Here is an 11,191-nt window from a genome sequence, read left to right on the forward strand (position 1 = left end):
GAGGACCGGCTGCCAGGGTATCCTAGTGAGCATCTTGTGAACCTTGCAGTAAGGGTGGCCCACGCCCTGGCCTGAGGCCCAGTCGATGCCATACTTGGGAGCCGTGGCCTCAGACACTGCGTAGCGTCCACTGAAGTTGGACTGGTAGCGTGATCCGTCCCACACGCCACCGTGGACAATCAGCACAGTTGCTCTTGCTCCACATGGTGGTCCACATCGTAGGTGGTAAAGGGCTTCCCCTTGTGGAAGCTCAGGGAGTCCCCTGGCCGGGAGGGGATGGAGGCACCCTGGAGCGGGACACCATGCCTGGCACCCTTGGAGAGATGATCTCGCAGGAGCCTCAGAGCAACCGTGAGGGGGATGTTAGCAGATCCCAGGAGAAAATAGCAGCACCAAGGAGGCAGAAGGCCTCCGAGTGGGCAAAAGTGCAGTTGCCAATAAAGTCCTCCAGCTCTGCCCACCCACCCCCCACCCCCCGCGGCTCCCAGGTACCTGGGGGGAAGGGGGAGGCAGGGATGGAGGAATCCTCAGATCCCACGGTGGGGATTCAGAGTGCCAGCGAAATGCCCCTCCCAGGCCCCTGGGGCCCTGGGGGGAACTTACCCTGAAGAGGGAGCTGGTGCAAATTCTCATTCCCCAGCCAGAATTCAGACTCCAGCTCCCAAAACCGGCTTTGTAAGAGGACCAAGAGCAGAATAAACCCACAGAACCATCCTATTGCTTTTGGAACACTTGGGGAGGCAGAGAAGGCCAGCACAGGAGACAGGGAGAAGCAGAGGGCAGGTCAGCAGAGAGAGGGCGCACTGTGAGGGGTGGGCAGACACCTGCCCCCTCTTTGAATTGGGGGCTTGTTGATAATGTGTGAGTCCGAGTGATCTTTGCCTGTAAATAGTGATGAACTCCACATTCCCTTACTAACTTCTGCTGACCGTCCCCCTCCTGCCGAAGCCTGACAAGTCCCAGGGTGACTGAAATGAGAGAAACATGGGGCCTGCCCTTGGAGGATGGTCAGTCCTGCTGGGAGTCAGATCAAAACAACCTGCTCTAATTTACTAGAAGAATCAAGATATTAGAGCAGAGAGGTCACCTCCAGAGTCCCAGGCTCAAGTCCTGGCCTTACCCTGACGTCCCCCACCTCCCACAGCAAGCCAAGCAGTCCCCAGGCCCTACAGAGTTTCTCTCCTCAATATCCTTCAGTCTAAGGGCCTCTCCTTCCCTGGTGACCCGGACCCCTGCCGTCCTCCTAACCTGTGTCCCTGCCTCCATCCTATCCCCCACCGCAGTGCACCTTCCATGGTGCAGCCCAAGTCTTTTTCCTAAAACATAAGTCTGACCGGGTCCCCCCTCTGTTTACAATGTTCCATGGCTCTCCATCGTCTCCCATGCTCCTCAGTCAGCCATTCCATGCCCTCCATGAACTGGCCTCTGCAGAGGCCCTTAATCCATGCTTGACCTACACCAGTCCATCACCAACACCCCTGACCTCTTTTTTTTTTTTTAAAGGAGGTTTTTTTTTTTTTTTTAAGATTTTATTTATCTATTCGACAGAGAGAGACACAGCGAGAGAGGGAACACAAGCAGGGGGGGTGGGAGAGGGAGAAGCAGGCTCCCTGCGGAGCAGGGAACCCGATGTGGGGCTCAATCCCAGGACCCCGGGATCATGACCTGAGCCGAAGGCAGACGCTCAACGACTGAGCCACCCAGGCGCCCCCACCCCTGACCTCTTATCTTTCCTCAACTCATTCACACGATCTCCTCAAACCCTCCGTCCTCTCCTGCCTCCCTGTGTGTTTGTCTTTCCAGCTACCTGGAATGCCCTTCAGCCCCCATCTATCTAGAGAACTTCTACACAGCCTTCAAGGCCCTTTCAAATGGCATCTCCTCTGTGAAGCCTTCACAGACTTCTTCAGGCCCTCTGGGAGCTCAGTAAACGTTTGCCGGTGAGGGGCTGGGAGAGAGGCCTTGGCTCCAGTGGGCTCTGGCTCCCCCTAGGGGCCAAGAGGAAAAGTGTCCGCTGGGCCTGGCCTCGGAGCCCTTTGAGCCTCCCTGACACTCACCAGCCAGCCGACTTCTTTGGTGTCCTTGTCACAACAAGCCAGGAGGCTCTGCCCTCGAGTAGGCATAGACAGCACCAGCCACTCAACATGGCACGCCGGCTCAGCAGCTCCTGGCAGCTTCTGGGGCCTACAGAAGGGGAGATGGGCTGAGGGGAGTTGCCAAGGGGGGTTGCCAACCCTCACCCTGCAGGCAATGGAACAGGCCAAGGGTGGGACCCCCAGGAGCCCTCTCAGCTCCATTGGGCCCCTGAAGAGAGGCTCTACGGAGGGCTGGGCCATGTCTGGCGGCCGATCGACACCCCAGCACCACCTGATGCCAAGTTCCTGGCTCCTGTGAAGGCTGCCTCCTGGAACCACAGTAGGGGCACTGGATCTCCTGACCCAGGAAAAGACAGAGTGTTGGCTCTGAGGTCTGAGTACTTCCAAGGCCCACAAACCAGAGGGGAGGTGCCCAGGCCCCTCTCCTAATCCCCCCCACTTCTCCCAACCTTCCATCCCCCCGCGGTGGATTGCTCAACAGCAGCCGAGCAGAGACACCCCTCTCTAGTCCTGGGGACAGAAGCAAAGAAAGCAGAGGATACCCATGGTCCCACACACTCAGCAGGCTCACCCTTGGGGCCCATCTTGCCAGGTGGTCCAGGTTGCCCTGAAATCCCAGAGGCCAAGGTGCCTTAAGTCTCACCCCGTGCCCAGAGCAATGAGGGACTCGAAGCCAGAAGTCAGATCCCAGCTGCACTCCTTACTGGCTCTGTGATCGTGAGCACCCAGCTTATCGTCCCTGGGCCTGACTTTCCCGCTTAGCAAAATGGGATAGAACCAGCTACCTCACAGAGTCAACCTTAACACACACTAGGTTCCTTGCCCCTTGGTCATGGCCTCTCAGCTTAGACAGTAATCACTGCATCCCCAGCCTACCCACTTCACTCCAGGTCCCTGACCGCTTCCTGGCATCCCTGACCTTGAGGACCTGTAGCTCTTTCTCTCCACAACTTCCTGGGGCTCCAGGACAACTGGGCAGGAGGACAATTTTGCTGGCTTCCGGTTCCCTGGGTTCTGCAGGAAGATGCAGGGCTGGGTGGCCACAGGGTGGGCATGGGGGAGTGGGCATATCTCCTCCAGACCCCTTTGTGGTTCTCTTTCCATCTCCCAGATTCCAGCTGTCAGGACCCTTACCTCCAGAGCTGCCAAGGGTCAAGGGTTGGCACCATTTGCATCTATTTGCATAAATTTACAGTGCAGAGCCCAGATGATCAAACTCCCACCCCGCTCCTTGAGGCTAATGCGCCTGGGTGGGAGAAGGACACCCAGGGAAGGAGTGAGGGTTGGTGGGGAGGGCAACCTAGACCCTGGGCAGCTGGGGTGGCCCTGGGTCCTCAGGCAGGCCAGCTTCCCAAGGAAGAGGAGCAAAAAGGTAGAATGAGGGCGCCTGGGTGGCTCAGTTGGTTAAGCGACTGCCTTCGGCTCAGGTCATGATCCTGGAGTCCCGAGATCGAGTCCCGCATCGGGCTCCCTGCTCAGCAGGGAGTCTGCTTCTCCCTCTGACCCTCCCCCCTCTCATGCTCTCTCTATCTCATTCTCTCTCTCAAATAAATAAATAAAATCTTTTTTTAAAAAAAAAGGTAGAATGGGGTCCGTAGTAGGCCCATCTTGCTGGTGCCCTGAAGGAAGATGCCAGTTTATAAAGGGGCCAGGCTGATGGGAGAACATGAAGCCTGACTCCCGAGGGACATCGCACCCAGGCTAGAATCAGCAGAGGGTAGAGGCATTTCCTCCCTCAGCCCTGGAGGCTGGGATGGAGTCCGACTTCTGATCCTGGTCTCTGGGGCTCTGCAGCCATCTCTCCAGACCTCTGGATTCACATAGGGCTTTCCGCCTTTGCCCCTCTGCTTGTTCTGTGCCTTCCGTGTGGGATGCTCTCCTCTCCATCTCTCCCTGCGAAGCCCCACCTGTGTGTGGAGGTCCAGGCCTCCCGCCACCTCCTGCAGGGATCCCTCCCTGGTCCTTGTCAAGTGTTATGACCACGGCTACCATCTGTTGGGCACCTGCCACACTCCACTAGTCCTGCTGGGTGTGGTTTGTGTGTGGCCTCTGGTCCTACGCAGCCCGGCTCGTAGGCATTATTGGCCCTGGGTTATGGGGCTGGCACAAAGCGGGCACTCAATAAACATTGGTTCAATGAATGAATAAACAAGAAGAAACCGAGGCCCAGAGACAGAACATGGCTTGTTCACTCTCTGGCACCTCTATGCCCAGAGCCACAGAGATTTTGCCCAAACTCCCCACCAGGGAGACACACTCTTGGCAAAGTGACTTCATGCCCACTCTCAAGTCTGTTGGGGAGACCCTGACAGCACCTAGGAAATAGTTGCTAATATAGGCAGGCCATTGAGTCAGCGACTGTGCCCGGCAGGCCTCGAGGCTAGGAGGCCAGGGAGGAGGCAACAGCCACAGTCCAGATGTGAGGGTTGAGGTCTGAGCTGGGGAGAATCCTCAGGGGATAGCAAAGGAGAGGGAAGGCTCATTTGCTTGTTTGTGCACTCATCCATTCACTTGGCCATTTGTTCATCAAGCCTTCCCTGAAGGCCTTCTCTATCCAGGCCCAGTGCTCGTGGGGGCCGGGAGGGAGGCGGTAGCAGGGGGTGTCGGGAAGGCAGAGGCCGAGTGTGCCAGACAGGATCGATGCGTGAGATGGACTCTCTGAGATCGTGAAATTTCAATTCCAGGGATCTCTCCTCCCAAACTCTCCCACAGGTGTGCCAAGATCTACAGACAAGCTTAGTTATCATGTGCTATTTTTTTTTTTTAAAGATTTATTTGAGAGAGAGAGAGAGCATGAGCGGGAGGGGCAGAGGGAGAGGGAGAGAGAATCTCAAGCAGAATGAGTGTGCAGCCAGAGGTGGGGCTTAATCTCACGACCCTGAGATCACGACCTCAGCCAAAAGCAAGAGTTGGATGTTTAACCGACTGCGCCACCTAGGTGCCCACCATGTGTTACTTATAATAAATTTTTTTTAATGGGGCACCTGGCGGGCTCAGTTGGTGCAACTCATGTGACTCTTGATCTTGGCCTCGTGAGTTTGAGCCCCACGTTGGGCATAGAGATTACTTAATTTAAAAAAATTATGTGCTGTTTATAATAATCAACAAGGAGATGCCTGGGTGCCTCAGTCAGTTAAGTGTGTGACTTCGGCTCAGGTCATGATCTCAGGGTCCTGGGATCCCCACTCAATGGGGAGTCTGCTTATCCCTCTCCCTATGCCTCTCCCCCAGCTTGTGCTAATAAAGTCTTTAAAAAAAAATCAACATGGAAGTGACCCAACTGAACATTGATAGGATACAGGCAAATAAAATATCACCATCTGGACAAGTCATAGGGCAAATCTGAGCTCTAATGAAAGTGACAAAGTTGCGGAACAATATGTATAGCCCAATCCCAACTTTGTATTTTAAGAACACTGAATGTGTGTATGTATGTTGTAAATTTACAAAAAGAGTCTGAAACATATTGTTAAGCATAGTTATTTCTGGGGAGTGGGGCCCACGGAAAGTGTTCCTCACTCTTCATATCCATTTCTGTATAGAACTTGTGTTCCCTACAGGCATTTACTAGTTTGGAAAAAGCAAACATCTGATAAAGAAAGGTCCTTAACTGAGTGGAAAACCAGAAGGAGGTGGGGGCATTTCTTCCCTCAGCCCTGGAAAAATGGGCATTCTCCCCACCTGAACTTAAGTGCTGAGTGGGGAAGCCGGGGAGGGGGAACCAGGCAGGAGAGACTGCGTGTGCAAAGGCTCGGAGAAGAGAGAAAGCAAGACAGGCTGGGTAGCAAGAGGGAGATCCAAGTATCGAGAGAGGGGTGCTCGAAGGGGAGGCTGATGCCTGAGATGGGGGCTCTGATGGGGGTGGACGGGGAGGGGTGAGGAGGTGGACTCTTTGCATGGTGGTGGCAGCACAAGTGAGCTGGGGTCCGAGGAGTAGCTGCAGCTGCTTGTGGGCCCCGCGTCCCCCAGAGCCCCCTCAGAGCCCCCTCAGAATCCATCCAGCTGGAGGGCAGGGAGGCTGGGCCTGGGGGAGGCAGAAGCCAAAGGCTGTGCAGGCTACACAGCTGGAAGGGTGATGCCTGCCCTGGATGTGGATGGAGCACGTGCACCTGCTCTGAGTCTGCCCCACATGCCACCGAGATGGACACTGCTGTTACCCCACTTTACAGATGGGGAAGCAGGGCCAGAGCTGGGAAATCACTTCCCCTCATTCACACAGAGCAGTCGGGCTCCCCAGGCTGACCTCACGGCTGCCACCGCGACCTTCTATGGCCCCTCTGCTTCCTCGGACAATCATGGGATGAAATCAGATAACGCTGTCACTCTTAGCCTCACGCCCTGTTTCCAGCAGTGCCCAGCAGTGGGAAGTGTTCTCAGTCAGGGAAGACTTCTGGGCGGGGGCGGGGGCTGGGGGAAGAGGTGGGCATGGGAGGGCAGGGGCTTTCCGGGAGGGCCTGAGTGAGGAAGGCCAGAAGTGCAGAAATGGCTGTGAGTCCTAGGGGCATCTCCCCCTTGGCATTGGGGTGGAGACCTAACTTGAGGAGCCGAGAGAGCCTGGAGATGCCTCTACAGGAGAATTCTGAACTTCTGCTTATTCTGGAGTCAGAAAAACCTGGATTCAAATCCTAGCCCTGCCCCATCCCACTGGGTGATCTTGAGCAAGTGTACTTACCTTTCTGAGTCTCCACAGACTGATCTGTAAAGGGCTGGGGGGCAGGGGGATGGGGAGCGTTAAACACGTATAACAAACGAAAATATTTTAAAAGGTGATGGGGCGGCTCCGTCGGTTAAGCGGTTAAGCAGTTAAGCATCTGCCTTCCGCTCAGGCCATGATCCTGGGATCCTGGGATGAGTCCTGCATCAGGCTCCCTGCTGGGGGCGGGGGGAGCCTGCTTCTCCCTCTCCCTCCCCTGCTGCTCCCCCTGCTTGTGCTCTCTCTCTCTGTCAAATAAATAAATAAAATCTTTAAAAAAAAGTGATAGTAGCAGTCCAAGGCTGAGTTCCCATTAAGGAGAGGACGATGGCTATACCCCACCCCCCACAGATCCACACACAGCCCAAGACACAGGACATGAAGCACAGTGCTGGAAAGAGTTCTTTTATTTGGGGGCAGTGCCAGGCCAGGTGGGTGGGAAGGGGCAGGCACAGACTCCATGCCAGGCAGGGGGCCTGCAGGCATGATGGATAAGACAGGAGGTGGTCGAAGAATGCTCTCAGCTGCAGGTACCAGGCCCGGGACAGGGAGCACGAGCCTGCTTGATAGCCCACAGGGGCCAGACATTGGTGGCCCAAGTTTTTCCCACCCCCAGTGCCTACAAGGGGGCCAAGAGGGCAGCCTCTTCGTCCTCCTTCCCCTGCGGAATCCAGGCCTGAAGGGGGGTCAGATTCTGCAGAGGCCAGACAGAGAGGGCACTCAGGGCAGTGGCCCTGCCTAGCTGGGCTCAGGACCCCCACCCCCAGACAGCAGGCAGTGGCCAGAAGCACACACTTTGAGGGAGGCTGCAGCGACCCGCCCCACCGCACACACGGCACACGGGGGCCTCAGGGCAGCTCCCCTTCCTAGAGGAAAACCAGCCACAGAGCCACAAAATGAAGGCTTGCCTGGGCTATTACCTACTGGCTCTCCTCCCTGCTGGCAGCATGAGGGACAAAGACAGGTGGGCTCAGCTGGGCTCTCAGACACGGGCCCAGGCTGAGTCCTGGCCCCAGCCAACAGGGGGCAGAGAGAACCCCACGCGTTGAGGAGGGAGAAGTGTGGCTCACATGGGTGACATTGCCCTTAGGGCCGCCCCACTGAGAAGACAATGCACTGGCGCTAAGAGGGACCCAAAGGGCAAGAGTGGGGTGGGGAAAGTGAGTGGGGACTCCGCTGGCTGGCCAGGTACTCACAGTGTCTGGTAGGTGCTGTCCTTGGCCTTGAGGAAGCGTAAGACGAAGAAGGCCGCTGCCTGCAGGCTCAGCACCAGCACAACGCCCCCAATGAAGCTGGCCCCGTCAAAGCCAGGGCTGTGGGCTTCGGGAACTGGGGGGCTCCCTGCAGGGTGCAGGTCATAGCGGGTTGCTGTGGACCAGGATCCCAACCCCACCCCAATAACCAGCACAGGTTACCTGGAGGCCCCAGTCCTCACAATGAGAGCCTTGACCAGCAGGCTCAGAAGTTCAGCCCAGATCCTGTGGGCAGTGGGAAGCGCCCGGTGGGACAGGGGTGGGCCTGGCTAGGGGGGTGGCGGGGGGGCGGGGCTAGGCTCCAGCCCTGGCTCTGCTCCCGGTTGCTCTATGGCTTGATGTCTTTCACATCCTCTCTGGGCTCAGGACTGCATGGTCCTGAGAGCGATGAGCTCCCTTCTAGCCTCCCTATCCCACACTGGCCCACTAGGGTGAGGATGGACCCAGAAGTTGGGCCTCTGACCCCTTCGGCTCAGAGCTTCTTTTGGCCTTGGGTCTCAGGGTTCAAAGCCCAGATGCAGATGATATCGTCCCTTTTCAGGACTCCTAAGTCCCGAGACCCTGGAGTCACCCGATGTCAGAGCCCTTAGAGAAGGAAGAAGTGGAGGCTCACACCCTATCAAGTGGATGAATGGAGACTAGGTGATGTGTGTCAGAGGGAGAAGCTGGGTTCTGAGGACCAGACCTGTCCAAAGTCACCTCACAGTTAAGACAGAGCCAGTCACACAGCGCTCCCTGACTCTTTCCACCCTCCCACCCCCCCATCTCAGGGCCCATGGTTGCCAGGCTGTCGGGGTGACTCCCAGCTGTGCCACGTTAGCCATCAACCCCCACTAGGGTTTCTATTTCAGGCCCTAGGCCAGGTGCCAGGGCAGGGCAGGGCTGGTGGCAGAAGATCATTCTGGGGCAGTGGAGAGGAGCCCAGCTGGGAGCCAGGTCTACTTCTCGGAGGGTATAGCTTGTGTAAGCAGGTCTGAGAATATGAAAGGCAAAGGGTGGTCCCAGCTACAGCTCAGGGAGCCCCAGAGAAGGACACTGGGGGAAAAGGAGGAGAGGGAAGAAATGAGCTACCCAAGACTGATCTGGGGCTCAGCCAGAAGGAGCTGAGCCATCAGTAATTCAGCCTCTAAGATCAAGTTTCTGGCTTTAATTAACCAAAGCCTCTGCAGCCATCCCTACCAAGCCTGGTGACCTCCAGGCCCTGAGAGGCAGTGGGAATCAAGGGGCAGAGTTCTTGCTTCTGCTCTGCCAGGAGCCTGCCTTGGTAGTCACTGAGTACACCTCATTGGCGACCTGAGCCATCCATACACGCTTCAGCACCAAGGGCAGGTCCTGAGAGGGTCAGCCTGAGCTCCCAGAACTGGTGTTGGGGACAAGGGACAGGAACCATCATTTCCTGATCACTTTCTATGCATCAGACACTGAACTAGGCTCTATACACCTGCTCATAAAATCCTCACAGCAACCCATTTTACAGGTGTGGGAACAGTCTCAGCAGGAGAGGTCACAGGGCTGAGGTCACAGGCAGGTCAGTGCCTGAGCCCAGCTGTCTTTGCTGGCACCTCTAGTCCTCCCACTACCCCCATTCCCCCGGTAGCACCTACCTGTTGTGACTGTCTTTGGTTCATAGGTGGGGTAGTGGTGGGCAGCTGGAAAGACAGGGAATCCCTGCTAAATCAGCCCTCCCACTCCCTGACTCCCACCAAGACCCCAGCCCAGGCCACCAGCTGGACTTCCGACTCAGATCAGGCCCCCTGTTCCAGGTCCAGCTTTCAAGCCTTAGTTCATACGGTTCCTTCCACCAGATGTGCCCTCTCTCCATCTCTACCTTTAAGGGTCATCTCTGATGACACCTCCTCCAGGAAGCCCTCCCCCCATTCCCTTCTGAACTTCTGATTCGGAAGTCCTCACTGTGTTTTAAATTAGACGAGCCAACTCCTCCATGCCCTCCACACATCTGTCCTGGATCCTTTGGCTGTGCCAATTTTTAGCTGGGGAAACAGGCCAGAAAGGGCGAGGGACTTCTCAGTGAGCTAAAGGCAGAACTGAAACTGGACCCAGGTGTTCATGAGCACTGTCTGCTCCCCGAGAGAGGCCGATTCCTTCCTGGAGGGCAGGCTCTGGCTGGGGACACCTCAGTCCCCTCTCTCCAACTTGGCTTAGGCCAGCAGGAGTCCCCTTACCTGGACACGACTCTGAGCGGTTGTAGACAGAACAACCTTCCTTGACCACCTCAGCTTGGGCCACACAGTGTCCTGGTGGGAGAAGGTGTAGGGGAGAGATATGGGGAGAGGTGCCAAGGCCCTGGGGTTCAGAACTAGGGGCACTCGATTTGGGGAGGGCCCAACTCCGTACCTGGCTCCTCTGGCCGACACTGCTCCCACACACAGCCAGAGAGGTTGTGTGCTTTGTGCCCCTCCACACAATGCTCACAGAGCTCGAGCTGTTTGCAGGCCCCTCGGACAGCTGGCCAGATGTTCATGCGGAGCAGGGCTCCCCGCCCAAAGCCTCGAGCTCCTTTACCTGGGCGTAGGAGCAACTCCTTGAAACTGAGCTGCACCCCCCTTCCCCACTACTGTGGCTCTCACCCCTTTGCCCACATACACTCACCTGGATCCCCTAAGGCCCAATACACACCTGGAGTTTCCACAAACACATGGTTACACACACCCCCAACCCCCCCACATTCACCCAGAGTCCCTTCCCTTTGCATACACCTGGGGTTCCCTGATAGATGAGGAGCTGACACCTCCAGACACCTGGGGTCCCCTCCAAACACCTGAAGCCTCTAATCCCCCACACCTGGAGCCTATTACATACGGATGCTCCACACATGGCGAGAACCCCCTTCACCCACCGCTGGAGCCCTGAACTCTCTGGAAAGTCCCCTCCAGCCCCCCGCCCCCCAGCCCAGACCGCTCCAGAAGAGGCGGCTGGATGAAGGTAGGCTCTGCCTGCCGCTGCCCGGGCTGGGCCTCCAAACCAGATCCTGGTCCGCGTTACCGGCGACAGCGAGCTGGGCACACAGGAGAAGGCAGCAGCAGCCGCCGCAGAGCGCGACCCGTAAGGCGCGGGGTCCCGGCGCGGCCATGGGCGGGGCGAGGCCCGGGGGTCGGCGGAGAGCTGGTGTAGTGCGTCCCTCCCCGACT

General features: G+C 57.0%; 2 protein-coding genes across 2 annotated transcripts in view; both read right to left on the bottom strand.

Annotated features, from left to right (window-relative positions):
* FCN3 (ficolin 3) overlaps positions 1-4,175 on the bottom strand; it is a 5,435-nt gene extending 1,260 nt beyond the window's left edge. Inside the window, 10 exon segments of the mRNA XM_021684408.1 lie at positions 43-197; positions 604-657; positions 660-731; positions 2,054-2,098; positions 2,101-2,184; positions 2,653-2,703; positions 3,016-3,033; positions 3,036-3,103; positions 3,397-3,483; positions 4,156-4,175. Of these exon segments, the coding sequence (XP_021540083.1) occupies positions 43-197; positions 604-657; positions 660-731; positions 2,054-2,098; positions 2,101-2,184; positions 2,653-2,703; positions 3,016-3,033; positions 3,036-3,103; positions 3,397-3,483; positions 4,156-4,175 (654 nt within the window).
* Positions 4,176-7,981: 3,806 nt separating this feature from the next.
* CD164L2 (CD164 molecule like 2) lies at positions 7,982-11,191 on the bottom strand. Its single transcript, XM_021683602.1, has 5 exons — positions 11,046-11,191; positions 10,398-10,565; positions 10,226-10,297; positions 9,647-9,691; positions 7,982-8,130 (listed from the first exon to the last, which is right to left on the bottom strand). The coding sequence occupies exons 1-5, from the start codon at positions 11,131-11,133 to the stop codon at positions 7,982-7,984; spliced, it is 522 nt and encodes a 173-aa protein (XP_021539277.1). The 5' UTR covers positions 11,134-11,191.

The sequence above is a fragment of the Neomonachus schauinslandi genome, chromosome 4 (genome assembly GCF_002201575.2).
Source record: "Neomonachus schauinslandi chromosome 4, ASM220157v2, whole genome shotgun sequence".
NCBI lineage: Eukaryota > Metazoa > Chordata > Mammalia > Carnivora > Phocidae > Neomonachus > Neomonachus schauinslandi.

Excerpts from the sequence above, each read along its gene's own strand:
- CD164L2 (XM_021683602.1), bottom strand. The coding sequence starts at position 11,133 with ATGGCCGCGCCGGGACCCCGCGCCTTACGGGTCGCGCTCTGCGGCGGC. Across the intron at positions 9,692-10,225 it reads CCGCTCAGAGTCGTGTCCAG|CTGCCCACCACTACCCCACC; the intron begins GTAAGGGGACTC and ends CTGTCTTTCCAG. Across the intron at positions 8,131-9,646 it reads ACCAAAGACAGTCACAACAG|GGAGCCCCCCAGTTCCCGAA; the intron begins GTAGGTGCTACC and ends TGCACCCTGCAG.